The sequence below is a fragment of the Podarcis bocagei genome, assembly GCF_964188305.1.
Source record: "Podarcis bocagei genome assembly, chromosome: 13".
NCBI lineage: Eukaryota > Metazoa > Chordata > Lepidosauria > Squamata > Lacertidae > Podarcis > Podarcis bocagei.
The window spans coordinates 19,024,168-19,041,872 of record NC_138138.1 but is presented as its reverse complement, the minus strand read 5'-3'; the positions used below and the strand labels follow the sequence as shown (position 1 = coordinate 19,041,872).

The 17,705-nt window shown below is 49.2% G+C and overlaps 1 protein-coding gene across 6 annotated transcripts in view; it reads left to right on the top strand.

The window, feature by feature from the left end:
- Positions 1-17,705, top strand: part of AP2A1 (adaptor related protein complex 2 subunit alpha 1) — a 38,803-nt gene that overhangs the window by 9,822 nt on the left and 11,276 nt on the right. For 2 of the 6 annotated variants that reach the window (XM_081166180.1, XM_081166177.1), the window contains exons 3-16: positions 763-905; positions 2,068-2,261; positions 5,284-5,413; positions 6,084-6,185; positions 7,106-7,214; positions 9,819-9,969; positions 10,760-10,928; positions 11,368-11,505; positions 12,019-12,201; positions 13,417-13,514; positions 14,726-14,957; positions 16,426-16,590; positions 17,218-17,283; positions 17,375-17,535. In XM_081166180.1, coding sequence (XP_081022306.1) covers positions 763-905; positions 2,068-2,261; positions 5,284-5,413; positions 6,084-6,185; positions 7,106-7,214; positions 9,819-9,969; positions 10,760-10,928; positions 11,368-11,505; positions 12,019-12,201; positions 13,417-13,514; positions 14,726-14,957; positions 16,426-16,590; positions 17,218-17,283; positions 17,375-17,535 — 2,041 coding nt within the window. The remainder of the gene's footprint in view (positions 1-762; positions 906-2,067; positions 2,262-5,283; positions 5,414-6,083; positions 6,186-7,105; positions 7,215-9,818; positions 9,970-10,759; positions 10,929-11,367; positions 11,506-12,018; positions 12,202-13,416; positions 13,515-14,725; positions 14,958-16,425; positions 16,591-17,217; positions 17,284-17,374; positions 17,536-17,705) is intronic. The other 4 variants (XM_081166181.1, XM_081166179.1, XM_081166178.1 and 1 more) reach the window with 3 other exon arrangements.

Sequence of the window (17,705 nt, the reverse complement as noted above, 5' to 3'; positions counted from 1 at the left end):
TGGCCTTGTGTAATCTGTACCTTGCCTTAAGGAGGGGGCGGGCATTTGCTTTTGCACCTCAGGCAGCAAAAGGGTCTGCTCTGGCCCAGAGTGAAATTGCAGGGACCGTGTAAAATGAGAGTGGGGGCCCAGTGGTCATCCAGATGTTGCTGGAATCAGCCCCATCATGCCTATTTCCCATGCTGGCTGGGGCTGATGGGAGTTTGAGTCTAACAGCACGTCGACACCCCTGTTGAGACGACCATTTCTCTGAACTCCTGACTCAAATCTCCTGCTTTGATTGTTGCTTTAATTGTCATGCTCTTTTAATGGGTTTGTTTATCAATTATGAATGTCGTAATGTGGCTGTTTTCCTATGTGTTTCAATTAGTGGCAGCTGTATTTTTATTATTGGTTTTGTTCACGTTATTTTGAGAATAGGCTTTCATTTGTTTGCGGACCTCCTTGGTATTTGAAAGGTATCACATAAATTCTTTTAATAACAATAACAATGGGCGGAGAGCGTGTTTCACAGGTTTCCCTTCTCTGAAATTCTCTGCGACAGTTGGAAGAAATTTTCTGAGAACGCCTGCCTCCTTCTCAAGCCCACCCTGGGCGGCTCAAAATAGGAAAGCATTCCGAAGGCTTGATAGTACTAGGCTGGAAAGCTTTTGCAACTGCTTCCCTCCCTTCCCACACTCCTGGCTTGCAAGACACCTCTCTCCTTCCAGCAGTGCCAGTGACCTCCCCCTCCCCTCTCCCTCTTGCTCTTTCCCCTCTCAGGAGATAAAGCCTTGGATGGTTACAGCAAGAAAAAATATGTCTGCAAGCTGCTTTTCATATTCCTGCTGGGTCATGACATCGACTTTGGTCACATGGAGGCTGTCAACCTGCTCAGCTCCAACAAGTACACAGAGAAGCAAATTGTGAGTAGGCTTGAGGGGCCTGGGGTGGGAGGCTGGGGGTCTCCCCCCTTTCCCCCCCGTTAAACCGGCTCCAGCTCTCCCTTGGTCTCAGTTCCCCATCTGTATAAATAGATATAAAGGAGCAACAGGCAGCTACCTCCCAATGTTATCATCAGAAGTCAGAGTGCCGAGTCTGTAAGGAATTTATTAGGGAAGGCTGTGCTAGTTATTTTCATTACATTGTTGTTATTCACTCCAAGGGGGTCAGGATATTATATCTCACATATAGTCCTCCCCCCCTCCCCCTGGGACATCTAGGGATTTTTTTTTAATAAAAAAAATACGGACAAGTATTCTTCTGTTGTGCAACATACATACACACACCTCTGTGTTGCTGTCATCCAGGAACAAGTTTTCCACCTTTTCTGGTGTTTTATGTGAACTACGCCTGGATAGAGGTTTCAGTCTAGGCCTCTGTATCCCAGATGTGGGGAACCTTTCGCTCTCTGGATGTTGTGGAACTACAACTCCCATCAGCCCTAGCAAGCATGGCCAGGGATGATGGGAGTTGAAGTTCAGCAGCATTGGCCTCTGGGCCAATGATTATCCACACCCACAACATTCCAATTCTCCCCACTCTTTCACTTTCCTCACATGGGATTGTTCTTTTTCTTCTTTGTATTTTGAGCTATTTGCACCAATGAGGAAGTATCATGCCTGTTAAATAAAGGAGTGACCCATGGCACTGACAATCAACTCTAAAATGCTTTGGATGGAAACAGTTTGGCTGCCAGGGTGTGTCGCTGCAGGGATTGTAGTGCAGAAAGGAGCTCCTGTTTGCTGAACTGTACAGCACATTATATGGCTGCATGCACACCATACATTTGCCGCACATTTACAGCCCACCCCTCCCGCAGATAATCCTGGGAACTGTAGTTTGTGCTGGGAATTGTAGTTCTCCGTGTGGTGAACTACGGTTCCCATGAGTCTTTGGGGCAAGCCACGTGCTTTTCATGTATCTTTGTCTGCCTCGGGAGTGCCAGCCAACTTCGTTCTGGCCCCTTTTCTGCTGTGGGACAGAGTGGAGGAAAGCCTCTATGATTTTGTGGGTTGTGTGTCCATGCCTCTCCCCTAGCTCAGAATGTGCCTGCATGTGTATTTATCTGCCTCTTCTCTGCCCTAGGGTTACCTGTTCATTTCGGTGCTGGTGAACTGCAACAGCGAGCTGATCCGCCTCATCAACAACGCCATCAAGAATGACTTGGCAAGCCGCAACCCCACCTTCATGTGCCTGGCCCTGCACTGCATTGCCAATGTGGGCAGCCGTGAGATGGCCGAGGCCTTTGCCTCTGAGATCCCCCGCATCCTGGTGGCCGGGTAAGCCAGTCCCACTAGAGAAAAGCGTTTGCTCAGAGGGAGTCTATCCACAAGAGGCAAGGAACATACAGTGGTACCTCTGGTTACGTACTTAATTCGTTCCGGAGGTCCGTTCTTAACCTGAAACTGTTCTTAACGTGAAGCACCACTTTAGCTAGTAGGGCCTCCTGCCGCCACCGCACCGCCAGAGCACAATTTCTGTTCTCATCCTGAAGCAAAGTTCTTAACCCGAGGTACTATTTCTGGGTTAACGGAGTCTGTAATCTGAAGCGTATGTAACCTGAAGCTTATGTAACCCGATGTGCCACTGTATACAGGTCTGGTTTGTGTCTCTAGGCATCCTTTTTACAGTGGTACCTCAGGTTAAGTACTCAATTCGTTCCGGAGGTCCGTTCTTAACCTGAAACTGTTCTTAACGTGAAGCACCACTTTAGCTAATGGGGCCTCCTGCTACCACTGTGCTGCCGGAGCACGATTTCTGTTCTCATCCTGAAGCAAAGTTCTTAACCCAAGGTACTATTTCTGGGTTAGCGGAGTCTGTAACCTGAAGCATATGTAACCCGAGATACCACTGTATTGTGATCTGATGTGATGCCATCTGTGCGGTTATGCACAATCTCACTTCCAGTGCTCTTTGTGCCTCCAAAGGTTTTGTGGCAGCCATCCTGCTTCATTCCCAGTTGGTGCCTGTCCTGTAGTTTCCTCCCAAAACCCTGGAACCTTTTATGCCGCAAATGTTCAGGGTGGTGTTTTTTGTTGCCCATGTTTTGCACTCTAGCTAGACAGCAGTAACACAGGGAAATTATCGCAGAACATCTAACAAAGTATCGCAGAACAGCTAACAAAGCGGAACAGTGTGGACGGTCCCAATATCAATCCACTGCTAACGCACTGTTATTTCATCAAATTTTCTGTTTTACAATTTAAAACACTCATTTTACATGCTTAAGATATCAATGACTTCCCTTCTTCTCTTTCCACGGTTCACTTTACATATTTTAAATCCCTGCATATTTTACAAAAACTATACCATTCAGTATTCCGTTACTGCATCCATCAAAACTTATTTACACTGCTGAGTTTTTCTTACTGCTGCCAGCGTTTTCAGCTGAACACAATTATTTCCCGTATAGTCAATAAACATTTCCCAATCTTCTTTAAACATATGTTCTTCTTGTTTTCTTCTATATGTTAAGTCTGCAAGTTGTGCATATTCTGTCAGCTTAAGTTGCCATTCTTCTTTAGTTGGGACCTCGCTCATTTTCCATTTTGAGGTGAACAAAACATAGGCCGTAGTACTAGCATACATAAATAACCTTTTTTTGACACCTGGGAATTTTCATCTGAATTATCCCTAACGGAAAGGACTCGGATTTTTTGGGAAAGTACTTTTGTAGCCTTATTAATCCATGGGTCGGAATAATTGTTGCACCCGAGCAGAGACAAAAGGAGCCAAACAACACCAGGGGGTTAATCCAGAGAAAGAGCGTTTTATTCTGCCATCCGGGGGGGCAGAGGCACCTGTGTGATTCAGTTCACAAAAGACAGGCCGCGCCGAAAACATTTTACAAGCAGGTTTTATCCTTTTTTCAAACCCCTTTTTTCCTCTCCCCCTTCACAGATTCTTACATAGAAATGTTGCTTTTCGTTCTCTGACTCTGTTCCCGGAAGTATGTTGCAAATCAATGTACCAGGACAAGGTTATCTTGGATCTGGGAAGCGAAAGCTTTACTGTTCTCAGCTCTGAGTTTGTTACAGCGTTTTTGTTACAGAGAGGACTGCTTAGCTCATGCTTTTTGTCTTAGAGGAATATGCAGTTTTTAAAATGCGTACTCCGAGGCCTGGCTGGGGGGGGGGGAATTCACAAACAGTTTTTAGGGCTTTCTGGGGTAACCCTAACTGTACCCCTTCATTCCATACCTCTCAATTTTGGACAGCCCTTTTCTTAAAAGGGCTCGTCCCAGGAAGGCACAGGCTGATATTCTCGGGTCAGAGCTATAATCTGTGGGCGAAGCATGCGAGAAATCATATTGCATGTCATTGTATGCAAGCATTGCAGCAAGCAAGGTACAGAAAAGCAAAAAATTAGCAAAATGAAAAGTGGGCCAAGTAGCAGCAAAAACAGGCCTTTTACCAATCCTAGGTTTGGCAACCAGTCAAGCCATGACATGTCCCATCCCTCCCAGGTTTGGGTAGGAATATGGGCCACTGTTTCAAGTCCTGCTGCCAAACTGCGAATGGCCTCACCATGATCAGAGATGTTAAAGCAACAGGCCCCACCTGTGAGATTTAACGCTGCACAAAAGCCGCCATGTTGCGCCAGGAGAAAGTCCAACGCTAATCGGACTGAGAGAAACGCATTGCGTGTCTCATCCAATTGCGTGGCAATTAGCCTAAGGGCCGTGGCTGTCGTGTTAGCAACAATCTCTACCACTGCCTGGAGTCTGATTATGCGGTTCAAGTTATAGATCGGCCCCCTTGCTCCAGAGATTTTCTCTCCCCGATTCCATGAGGCTGGAGCATAATGGGTCAGTATCCTTTCCGGAGGCCACTGATTTTTGCCCCAATTCTGGGAGCTGTCACCTGCAAGTGTTGCCAGGTCAGCCGAACGCCTCCTTCTAGGGGGTGCAGAGGGTATCTGGTCAGGAATCCACATGGGGGGTATTAAGTAGGCTGGAAAACAGACCCCATACCATCCTCTTGGGAGGGCATGATAGGCCTTACTGCCACACACCCAGTAAACGTCCTGACCATGGGCAGATATGGTGCCTCTCAGCAAGCGGGCCAGGCATGCAGTCAAATTGGAACCAGAAAAGGTTCCTGTCTCGGACTCAGGCATGTTAGTTGGGGCTGGGAAGGTACGATCACAGTGGGAAGTGCCCACATAGGTCTGAGCGTCACTGGCGTCATTCGATTTAACATTTTTTTCAGTTCATTATAGATCATCAGTTGCTCTGCTATTGACTTGTTCTCCTTTCTTCACCCGTCTTGACCCACCTATTTGTCTGCAACTGCCCCTCAGTGACACCATGGATAGCGTGAAGCAGAGTGCTGCCCTCTGCCTCCTGCGCCTCTACAAGACCTCACCCGACCTGGTGCCCATGGGAGAGTGGACGTCGCGGGTGGTGCACCTTCTGAATGATCAGCACATGGTACGTAACACCCCCCCCCCGGCCTCTGCTTCCTAGGGGCCGACGTATGGAACCACCCCCACAATAATACACATATGGTACGCCCTCCACATCCACTCAGACACTATCTATCACATGGCCCATCGCTCGGGGAACACTGAGCTATTTTTACCCAGAGCTCAAAATAAGAGTAGCCGGATAGTTACGCTGCCGAGAGTAAAGGTTCTTCATAACCAATAGGTTTTATTGGTCTGTATATGGTGACTCTGGGGTGCACGAATGAGGGGCAGCATACAAAGCTTTGGCCACCAACAGACCCCTGTTCATAGCTGTCAACTTTCAGATTTGAAAATAAGGGATCAGCAGCCTCATCTGTCCCGGGGGACAGTCTACGGGATATCTAACAATCCAGGATAGCAATGGGAAATGGCGCTGGAATAAGGGAATTTCTTGCAAAAAAAGGGAAGGTTGACAGCTATGCCCCTGTTTAACTAAAGCATGCTATTTGCTCCAAAATGCTCCTATATAGTAGCAATGTACACTGGACTCGGCACATCCTTTACTTCTCCTTTTATCATATGCCCAGTGGGAGCCAGAAAGTGGTGCATTTGTGGCTCCTTTAGCCCCTTTCGAAGTGGTCTCACTTGGCACACCATCTTTCTCACACCCCCCCCCCAAAAAAAAAACACAGGGCGTGGTCACAGCTGCCGTCAGCCTCATTGCCTGCCTCTGCAAGAAGAATCCCGACGACTTCAAGACGTGCGTTTCGTTGGCTGTATCCAGGCTCAGCAGGGTGAGGTCTGGGTTTGGGCGCGTGTCTGTGTGTGCAGAAGAGAGAAGGGCACCAATGATTTTGCCTTTTAGTTGGTTGTACTTGTGCGAGTCTTATTTTTGGGAACCAGGATGCCCCTAAACTAGGTGGGTGTTTCTCTCCCAGGGCTGAGAGCAGGCCCAGAGTGATTTTCATCAGGATTACAGTGGGGAGAGAAAGGGTTAACCCCCCCCCCATCCCTCTGTTTGCTGCAGCCCCAGTGAAAATAGTGGCTCCTCTGCACCTGCTTCCAGTTGTTTACGGAAAGAAACATGGAGCAGGAAGTGATGCATTAAGCGCATCAGTTCCTCAGCGTCTGTTCACAAATGCTACGACTTTCTCTCTCTCATTGTTTTGCTGTATTTTGTACAGATTTGAGCTGGGCTCCTTAAATTAGGAAAACAGCATGGGGGGAATGAACCCCACTGTCTGGCAAAGTGACTCTGATTCCCATCTGATCACTACAATCTGGTTCCCGCTTCTCCCCATGACTGTTTTTAAGCACATCTAGTCCCCCTGCCAGGGCTTTGTGGTAATGGGTTTACATAGGTGTGGGAAACTTCAGGCCTAAAGGACAAATGCGGCCCTCCGAGCCTCTGTGTCTGGCCCTTGGAAGCCCATACTCCTCACTGGCCCCGCTTCTTACTCCCAGAACTCCCAGATGTTTTTGCCTGGCTGGAATGTATCCTTGAACTCTGCCTGGATGGAGTCCACCCACTTGCTCCAACCACTTTTGCCATTGACCCCACCCACCACTGTCATGTGGCCCCCCAGAAGGAAACATGGCCCCTGGACTGAAAAGGGTTCCCCATCCCGGACTAAATATAACGTTCCAGTGTAGCTGACTCACTGGTGGTTTCTGCTGCTGTGTTTTTGCATCCCACCCCCTGCCCCTCTGGCAGATTGTGTCGTCAGCCTCCACAGACCTCCAGGACTACACCTACTACTTTGTGCCAGCCCCCTGGCTCTCGGTCAAGCTCCTGCGGCTGCTGCAGTGTTATCCTCCCCCAGGTAAGAGGTGGCCTGGAATTGCGGGGGGGGGCAGCCACTTTGGTTGGCACCCTAGCCCTTCTACCCAAGAAGGCCTTCTTGGTAGTGGAACACCCTCCCACCAGATGTCAAGGAAATAAACAACGCCCTGACTTTTAGAAGACAAATGAAGGCAGCCCTGTTTAGGGAAGTTTTTAATGTTTGACGTTTTGCTGTGTTTTTAATAGTCTGTCGGGAACTGCCCAGAGTGGCTGGGGAAACCCAGCCAGATGGGTGGGGTATAAATAATAAATTATTATTATACCGTACTGGCCCGAATATAAGACGCACCCACAAATAAGACGCACATTTAACATTCAAGGCTTACTTGAGGGTGCGGCACTACCACCCTGAATGGGGGGCAGATGGCGCTCAGCGCCCCCCTCCCCAAGCCGGCGCCAGTGCTTGATTACGAATGTGCTGCGCGCTCAGCTCCTGGCACTACCGACTCTTGGCATTACCTCCTGAAGCTGGCGCCAGCCACCCCCCCCCGCCCCCTGTTCAGGGTGGTAGTGCTGAGAGGCGGGTGCTCAGCGCTCGGTTCTGATTACAAGCTACACTTTAACTTTTCACTGTCAGAATTTGGGGGGGAAAGGTGCGACTTATATTCAGGCCAATACAGTAGATGGATTGTGTGCAAGGCTATGTCCAGTAGCTCTCTCAGGGCAATTATTCCAGGCTGCCTGTAGACTCTGTTTAGTTAACAGAAAGCTGGGGATTCTGGATTCTCTGGCAGGCAGAGGCTAGCGGATTAATGGGATCTGGCAGCCAGGTATATCCAGATCTCTCTGCTAATATAATGAAGTTCATTGGCAAGGTTATCAGATATCGCTGTTCTGAAGTGCTGGACGCTGCTCATGCTTCCCAGCAGTCCCGCTTTCCTCCCATCTCATTCTAAATCCCAGAAATTGAATTAAGTGGTTTTCATGTTGGCCTTCAAATCACAAGAAGGGCCCTTCAGACCAAACACCTATCCGGTTCGGCACCCTCTTCTCCCAGTGGCCAACCTGATGCCTATGGTAAGCCTGTCAGCAGGACGTGAGCAAAAGAGGAAGAGTGATAGGTCAGTGGTAGAGCATCTGCATTGCATACAGAAGGTCTGAGCTTTTAACCCCCGGCATCTCCAGATAGGGCTGGGAGAGACCCCAATCTGAAATCCTGCTAGTCTTAGTCAACACTGCTGAGCTAGATAGATCAGGGGTCTGACTCCATAAAGCACTCTCCCCACTTGTGATTCCCAGCAATTGCTATTTGGAGGCATTACTGCATCCAATCGTGGTGTTATAGCCCAATAATAATAATGATAATAATAATAATTTATACCCCGCCCATCTGGCTGGGTCCCCCCAGCCACTCTGGGCTGCTTCCAAAAAAACACTAAAATACAATAACCTATTAAACATTAAAAGCTTCCCTAAACAGGGCTGCCTTTAAATGTCTTCTAAAAGTTTGGTAGTTATTTTTCTCTTTGACATCTGGTGGGAGGGCGTTCCACAGGGCGGGCGCCACTACCGAGAAGGCCCTCTGCCTGGTTCCCTGTAACTTGGCTTCTCGCAGCGAGGGAACCGCCAGAAGGCCCTCGGAGCTGGACCTCAGTGTCCAGGTAGAACGATGGGGGTGGAGACGCTCCTTCAGGTATACTGGACCGAGGCCGTTTAGGGCTTTAAAGGTCAGCACCAACACTTTGAATTGTGCTCAGAAACGTACTGGGAGCCTGTGTAGGTCTTTCAAGACTGGTGTTATATGGTCTCGGTGGCCGCTCCCAGTCACCAATCTAGCTGCCGCATTCTCTACCAGGTGAACTTCCTTGTTCTACTGAACTTCTCATTGGGCAGGTACTTGAAAGCTTGACCTCACTTGGTCCAGCTTAGCTGATGAAATGCTGGCCTTGAACTGACCCAGTAAAAGAGGTTACTTTATCTATTTCTCATCTCTTCTTTCTCAGAGGCCTGGCTCAGATGTAACAGGAAACCCCAGTTGCCTGCTATGCGAATGAGTCTCCCGCAAATTTATGCTGCTCCCCTTTCCCCTCCCCATCTCCTTTTCTGCATGTCAGAGGAGGGGACCTAACATTTATATAGCATCACAAAATGTCACAGCTTTTGTTCAAACATCTTTATTGGAGGCCTTCAACACACTTGGAGGCTGTGTGGGAGCCAAGAACCAACCTAATTCCCACCTCCCAGACTAGTACACGGATCAGAACATCATTAACCTTTGGGTTTTCAATACTCTTCTCAAAAAAATCTTACCCAAATGCATGTTTGGGATGAAAAGCACTTAGAAATCCATACACTGAGATGAAACATGTATTTAATGACGTATTTTGTGCTACGTATTCAAGGACAATTTTTTTGTACGGATTTTAAAAAGCAGCCCAGATTACTGCAGAAATGGGAGGGAAAGGATTTTTGAATGAACATGTGTGAAATTAACATGGGCTGGAGTTAGATTGGTCTATCCATAGGGAAAGTCTAAGGAGATGTGAATGGTCATTGGGAGTCGTGAACCTTGGGTTCTCCTCTTGCTGGGACCTGCTCTAACATGCTGCTTCCTGGCCTTTGCACCCTCTGCTTTTCCCCGCAGAAGATGCAGCAGTGAAAGGACGTCTGGTTGAGTGCCTGGAGACTATACTCAACAAGGCCCAGGAGCCACCCAAGTCCAAGAAGGTCCAGCACTCCAATGCCAAGAATGCTATCCTCTTTGAAGCCATCAGTCTCATCATCCACTACGACAGGTGAGCACCTCACCCTTGTTTGTTCTTCCTTAGCACGGAGACCCTTTAAATGAGATGGTGGGGGGAAATAGCTAGTGCTTTTCCAAAGATATCTCACTGTGCAAGTGTCTCAGTGGTCCTTGGCAGCCTTTAGATGGCAGCACCAGGGCAAAACCAGAGAGGGGAAGGGGCAGGTATGTGAAAAGCTACATTTTACCATATGCGGTGGACGTGTAGAGCGGCTAAGGGATTTTGAGAGATCATTTATAATGAGATAAAGAAAATATTTAAGGCAACTCTCCCCAAAAGCACAGAAACTTTTCTTCTAGGGATAACTGGGACAGATGCGCCCAAAAAATCAGACAAATTAATTTTAATAGGCAACAACTGCAGCGAGAATGCTAGATGCGCAAAACTGGTGAAATGAGGCTACATCTAACTAAAGAACATAGGCAGCTGAAATTGATTGAATATGCAGAATTAGCAAGCTTAACTAGTAAAATTAGAGATCAAGATAAGGCAGTGTTTAAGGAGGATTGGAAAATGTATGTAGATTACTTTAAAAATCAATGTAAACATGTTAAAACTCAAGTAGGTTTTGCGTAAGAACAGCAGTAAAACATATATCTGAGAACGTCATGGAGGAGTTAAGGCATAGAATAATTATGATATGCAGCTATGGCTTTTCCCCAAACTGGGGGACATTGGATGACAATCTGGTTGATTTGAGGGGTGTGCAGTCAGCCACTGAGCTCTGCTGGGATGTCCCTCCTGCCATGCTCAGATGGGGCTTAACTTTGTTGACCCACAGCGAACCCAACCTGTTGGTGCGGGCATGTAATCAACTCGGCCAGTTCCTACAGCATCGGGAAACCAACCTCCGATACCTGGCCCTCGAGAGCATGTGCACCCTGGCCAGCTCTGAATTCTCCCACGAGGCCGTCAAGACCCACATTGAGACCGTCATCAACGCCCTCAAGGTCAGAACCCATTGAAGGCACGGGCAGAGCAGATGGGCGAGGTAGCTTGCACGCAGAATGAGATTGAAGGGCTGAGAGAGTAGTCTCCCCAAATCCTCCCCCTGTGTGCTGGTGGTGAAATTTGGAGGGGGGGGAGCATTTCACTGGGTGTTCCCCATTGGGAGATGGAGTCTGCCAACATCTCAAGGGCCACAGCCTCCCATCCTTGGACTGAGGAGCGTAGCAGGGAATGAGCCGCTGGAAAGCAATGGAGCATCACTTCAGCCTGGTACCACCTGCATGCTCTTCTTGCTCACCTAATCCTATCCAACTGCTGGTTGTTATAGTGGGCTTGCAGAAGATGCTCCGTTTGTAAGTGTGAAAGCCAACCGGGGCAAGACGGGGGTTATGCCGCAGGCAAGAACTTGCTGGTCTCACACTCCCGGCCTCTTTTTCCCAGACGGAGAGGGACGTGAGCGTGCGCCAGCGGGCTGCTGATCTCCTCTACGCCATGTGCGACCGCACCAACGCCAAGCAGATCGTCTCGGAGATGCTCAGCTACCTGGAAACGGCAGATTACTCTATCCGCGAGGAGATTGTGAGTGGGTTTTTCAGCTCGTGGGAAAGAGAGCTGTGGGAGCTTATTTCTTCATCCAGGTAGATTTTTGTGAAACAGCAAGGGGGGAAGGGAGGCCAGGAGTTTCCAAATCCTCTTAGAGGGATTTGGCATGCAGGGTGGCCCTACTGTTGGGCAGAGCAGGGCAGCTGCCTCAGTTGGCATATGATGGAAATTTGGAGGGAGGCGACAGTGGCAGCCTTCTGGCTGTTTGCACTGAGATCTCCCAACCACTAGCCATTCCCTTTCATTGGAGAACAGAAATGTGTATGCTTGACTGCATAGGAAGATGTTTTCTCTTTGCCAGTGTTGAAGTTATGTTCAGCTGCCATTCTAATCGGCTTCTGTATGTGGAATGGTGGGGAGGAGAAGGGGGCATGGCACCATCAGCATCAAGGTGTCGGGTCAGCCTTGCTGGTACTGAAGAGTGGCCCCTAGCGGCTTAAAGCCTGATAGGAACTGGCAGGGCAATATTTCATTTTCCATATCTCCCAGGTGCTGAAGGTGGCTATCCTTGCTGAGAAATACGCAGTGGACTACAGCTGGTATGTGGACACCATCCTCAATCTGATCCGTATCGCCGGGGACTATGTGAGCGAGGAGGTCTGGTACCGCGTCATCCAGATCGTCATCAACCGAGACGACGTCCAAGGCTATGCTGCCAAGACGGTCTTTGAGGTGGGTGGGGTTGGTCACAGTCATTGACCGTTTCTTCTTTGCCTTCCCTGTCGCTCTGGGGAGAAGCCTTCCCTTCCCTCTATATTGTTGGACTACAACTCCCATTAGCCACAGCCAGCATATGGCCAGCGGTCAGGCATGATGGGGCTTGGAGTCCAACAGCATCCGAAGGGCCACAGTTTCCCCAAGTGCTGCTTGCTCTGTGGGTGAGATGCGTGTCCAGCTGCCTTGCTAGAGGGCTGCTAATTGATACAAAACGGCCCGAGAGGAATTCTGCAAATCTAGGTGAGTTGATTTTGCAATATTAATAAAGTGTCTGTCACAAAGGCTACATCTAGATGTATCTGTCAACTACAGCGGGGGGGGGGGGGCAGTTCCAAGACCTATAAACAACAAGGAACAGCCAATCAGCTCTGTGCAAACCAGTCTTTGTCACAAACTGCAGAGGAGGGAGAGAAGTCTGCCCTAAGCTCAGTCCTGGGGAGATGGCAGTCCATGTGTCACAAGCTGTGATGAATGCGCTTCTACAGCAGGCTCATCACTGAATTTATGTACAGGCAGAGACCATTTTAAGCATGTCCAGTATGTGCGCAACCACACCTCAAACCTGGAAGCGACCCGAAAATGTCACAAAAGGGAGCAATAACCTGTAACTGTAATAACCTGCAATTTCATAAGAGTATGTATTTAAAGTAGATGAATAAATGAACAAATTAAATTAATTTGGATATGCAGAAGATATTAAGAATAAATGTAAGGAATCGCAGACAGAGGGGGAAGGAAGCCAAGTTTTGAAATGTTAAAATGACTGTAAATTTTTGGAAATGTATAAACCTGAAAATCATACATATTAAAAAGGGGGGCAGGGACTGAATGGGGTGCTTGCAGCCTTTTTCAATGGTGTTCCAAGTATGCACAGTTTCACTTAAATGCATGGTGCCTTGGAATGCAACCCCCACATAAATTGGGAGTTGCCTGTGCATCTCGATTCAGCCACAGTTCTTTCTGGGTTAGAGACTCAGAATGAACCTAAAAGAGCCTGAGGCAATTGCGGTGTTAGTCCTTTTGAGACACGTCAGGAAAAGGGCTAAACAGAGTTATAGAAGACCTCTCTTTAAGTCATGGCCTGATGGTTGCATGGGATCCTGAATGGGAGCTTATTCCCCCCCCCCTTCCTCCCTACAGCACATTACAGATCTCCTTTGTTTTCCATAGGCCCTACAGGCTCCCGCCTGCCACGAGAACATGGTCAAAGTTGGCGGCTACATCCTAGGGGAGTTTGGGAACCTCATCGCTGGAGATCCTCGCTCAAGGTTGGGAACTGTGGGAGGAAGGGATGTGGGCAGCGCCTAGGAGAGGGACCCACTAGCCCACCTTATTGGTGACAGGTTCTTTCTCTCCATCCACCGATCCTCAAAACAGCTCTGAGTGAGATGCCTCCTCAAGGCCATTCAGTGGGCTGGTTCTCTCCAATCCCTGTGGCAGCGACCTGGGAGTTCTCAACCCTGGAAGCCCTTATTTTACCATTCCAGTGGGCGCTAGGCCAAGCATGTCAGGGAGATGGCAAGGCTAGGACTCTGGCATGTAGATTCTTTTGGGAGGTGGGATTTATATTTAATTTTTTTGGTATGATCCTTCGAAGACGTGAGCCTCCACCTGCAGTCTGAAATGAATGGTACAGCCCAGGGACAGCTTAGCAGCCTCACAGAGAACTAGGGCTTAGTTCTGTTTGCAGAGGCTCGTCCCCTTCTTTTCTTAGCTTGATGAGGCACGTTGGCATGCCTTGCTTCAGGTCCCCTCCCCTCTGCTATGCTGACTTGGAGTGGGGCAGCTAAAAATGGTGCCACCCTCAACCCTTGCCTCCTTCCTGTATACCTGAAGGAGCATCTCCACCCACATCATTCAGCCCAGACACTGAGGTCCAGCACTGAGGGCCTTCTGGCGGTTCCCTCACTGCACAAAGTGAAACTACAGGGAACCAGACAGGAAGCCTTTTCGGTAGTCACACCTGCCCTGCAGAATGCCCTCCTGGCAGATGTTAAAATCTGTATAAATTTTCGTAGGCATCTGAAGGCCAGCCCTATTTCAGAGTGCTTTTAACGTTTGATTTTGTAGTTGTTTTGTTGTTATTTTTCCTGTATTTTTGTTGGCAGCCGCCCAGTGTGGCTGGGGCCCAGTCAGATAGGCAGGGTATTAGAAAGAAAGTATAATACAGTGGTACCTTGGTTCTCAAACTTAATCTGTTCCAGGAGTCCGTTCGACTCCCAAAATGGTTTGAAAAACAAGGAGCGGCTTCTGATTGGCTGCAGGAGCTTCCTGCACTCAATTGGAAGCTGCGGCGGATGTTCGGCTTCTAAGAAACATTCACAAACTGGAACACTCACTTCCGGGTTTGCAGCATTTGGGAGCTGATTTGTTTGGGAGCCAAGCCATTTGAGAACCAAGGTACCTTCCTTCCTTCCTTCCTTCCTTCCTTCCTTCCTTCCTTCCTTCCTTCCTTCCTTCCTTCCTTCCCCTCCTCCAGCCCTCTGGTGCAGTTCAACCTTCTGCACTCCAAGTTCCACCTCTGCAGCGTCTCCACCCGGGCTCTGCTCCTCTCCACCTACATCAAGTTCATCAACCTCTTCCCTGAGACCAAGGGCACCATCCAGGAAGTGCTGCGCTCTGACAGCCAGATCCGCAACGCCGACGTGGAGCTGCAGCAGCGGGCGGTTGAGTACCTCAAGCTCAGCTCCATCGCCAGCACCGATGTCTTGGTGAGGGGGAAACTGGGAATGTTGCGAGAGACGGGTGGGCTGGTAGCTAAGTCAGCCATTCATCTCGGGGAGACTGGGTGGAGGAAGAGAGTTGGCTGATCTGAAAGAGAAACTGGTTGCAGCTGCATCAAATAAGGGGAGACGTAAGGCTTCGATCTGTGAATTGAAATCAGCTCTTGGGATTATTTTTGTGCTGCGCCAGAAGCCCATTTCTGCCCCTTCACCATAGGCCACAATGGGGAGCCAGGAAAAGGAACCTGCCTTATATACCAGGGTCAGACCTCTGTTTCCCCTGCCTACGTTGACTATACTGGTTGGCAGCAGCTTTCCAGGGTTTCAGCAGGTTTCAGCAACCGGGAGGTGGTAGGGATTGAACCTGGGACCTTCTGAGCCACAGCTCCCTTTCCAAATCCCATCGGCCCCAGACAGTGTGACCCAATGATCAGGGTGTATGGCTGTTGTAGTCCAACAACACTGGGTGGGCCGTACGTCCGCCGCACATGAAGGAATCTGACCCTTGAGCCGAAAAGGGCTCTAGAGCCTTTGAGGATTCCAGCATTTTGGCTCCCTGAAGTTTTTTGTAAGATCTGCCTTTCCCAAGAGGAATTGTATGGGCTTTTTAAATTTTATCTCTGCCGTTTGCTTGTTTTGGGCACTGGATTGGTATTTTATTGTTTCTGCTGCATTTAAAAACAAAACTGGTGCTGGCAAGAGAACTGTGGTTATGGGGCAGAATAGAAGTGTCATGAATGAAAAAGTTGTTGGCATCCGTCCGTCTCGGGGACAATGCGCCTTTGGGGGTGAAGTCAAACTATTGAAAAGTTACAGCCCCTGCTGAGGGTGTTTTGTCGTGGCTGGGGCAGATGAAGGCGTCCAGCTGTGCTGCTGCAGATGCACCACAGCGTTGTTTCTCTCTGCGCTCCGCCCAGCAGTCATTCCTCCTCCGATCACTGCTGACTGTCTTGCCTCCAGGCACTATGGTTGTCTGGAAGGGATTCCCACATGGTGGGGTTGGTGTTGCCAGCCTTCATATCACATTTGCAGACATCCTTTGTAGCACAGAGTTGGTCTGCCAATGGGCCTGGTGCCTGAAGCCAGCTCCCCCTAGAGCACATCCTTGGGAATCCTATTACAGATAGGTAGCTGTGTTGGTCTGCCATAGTCAAAATAAAAAAATTCCTTCCAGTAGCACCTTAAAGACCAACTAAGTTAGTTCTTGGTATGAGCTTTCGTGTGCATGCACACTTCTTCAGATACACACGAATCTGAAGAAGTGTGCATGCACACGAAAGCTCATACCAAGAACTAACTTAGTTGGTCTTTAAGGTGCTACTGGAAGGAATTTTTTATTTTGACTTGGGAATCCTGCCACCTTTCCAGTCTGCGGACATAACCAAGCCGTAAATGAAAAGCAGACGAATAACTCGTCATTCGAACCCTTCTCCGTCTCCCCAACTCCGCCCCTTAGGCAACGGTGCTGGAGGAGATGCCTCCATTCCCTGAGCGCGAGTCCTCCATCCTGGCTAAGCTCAAGAAGAAGAAGGGCCCCGGAGCTGGCAGCGAGCTGGATGACGGCAAGAAGGACCCCAACTCCGAAATCAATGGGGGCATGGAACCCTCAGCCAGCACTGCTGTGAGTGCCAAAGAGAGGGAGGGTCTGGGGCTTGGAGACTTGGGGTGTCCCCTGGCAAGAAAATGGTTCCTTGTGTGTGGGAGACCGGGGCTCTTTGGAGAAGGGAGGTCTCGGGAATCAAAGCCCAGGGTGAGAACCATTTACCAGAAAGCCTGTGGTGCTGTAAAGTGGGAAGGGAAGTGGGTGTGTGGATTCTGCGATGGCTGACAAATTCCATTAAGAATTTGTCAGCTTGTTGCCAGATCTGCCAACCAGAAGAAATGTAGTTGTGATGTCTCAAGCTGGTTGATGTCCTGGCGCTGCCATGCGCACAGTGCACCCCTCTTCCTTCCCCTTGGGCCTTGCCCAAAAGATAAAATGCAAATCTGAGAGGTGGGCAGCAGGGATGGATACTGTATAGAGTTATATAGATCTAGAGATTAGAATTAGTAAAGAAATGCAGATCTGTAAATTAGAAATGGTAAAGAAATAATAGATATAGAAAATGGAATTCGTAAAAGGCAGCACCGAGAGGCTTGTCCCTTCCCCGCAGAAATGAGGAGGTGTTAATGAATCTGATGTACGAATGTGTCCAATTTGCACAATTATTCCAATTGCAGAATTTGTTTTTTTCTGGACACATTTTAGTGCAGGAGTAGAGAGAAAGCATGCTCCCACAGCGCAGGGCCCGGTGCCTTTTCCTCTGCCCCCAAGGTAGGTACCAGGGTTCATGGGTTCAGTTCTCAAGGCAGGTGCTTGGAAGGACCTTTACCTTGGCTTCTCCCTCCCTCCCGCTTCTCCGCAGTCGACGCCATCCCCCTCTGCCGACCTCCTCGGCCTCCGGGCAACCCCAGCAGCTGCCTCCGGCGTCCCATCCAGTGCTGGCAACCTTTTAGTGGACGTCTTCTCGGACAGCCCCTCATCCGCAACTGGCCTTGTGTCTGGTGCAGAAGATAACTTCCTGAGGTGAGGGGGCCCTGGTGGGATGTGGGCACAGGCTTTTCTGGCCCTCTGCTTTCCCAGGGGAACTGGGCAGTGGTGCTGCGGCGAGTAATGGCGGACTCCTACAGACACAAGGCCCACCGAATGCTCTCTCCGTCAAAAGGGTGCAAGCCATTTTTTCCCCGGAGGAAAGT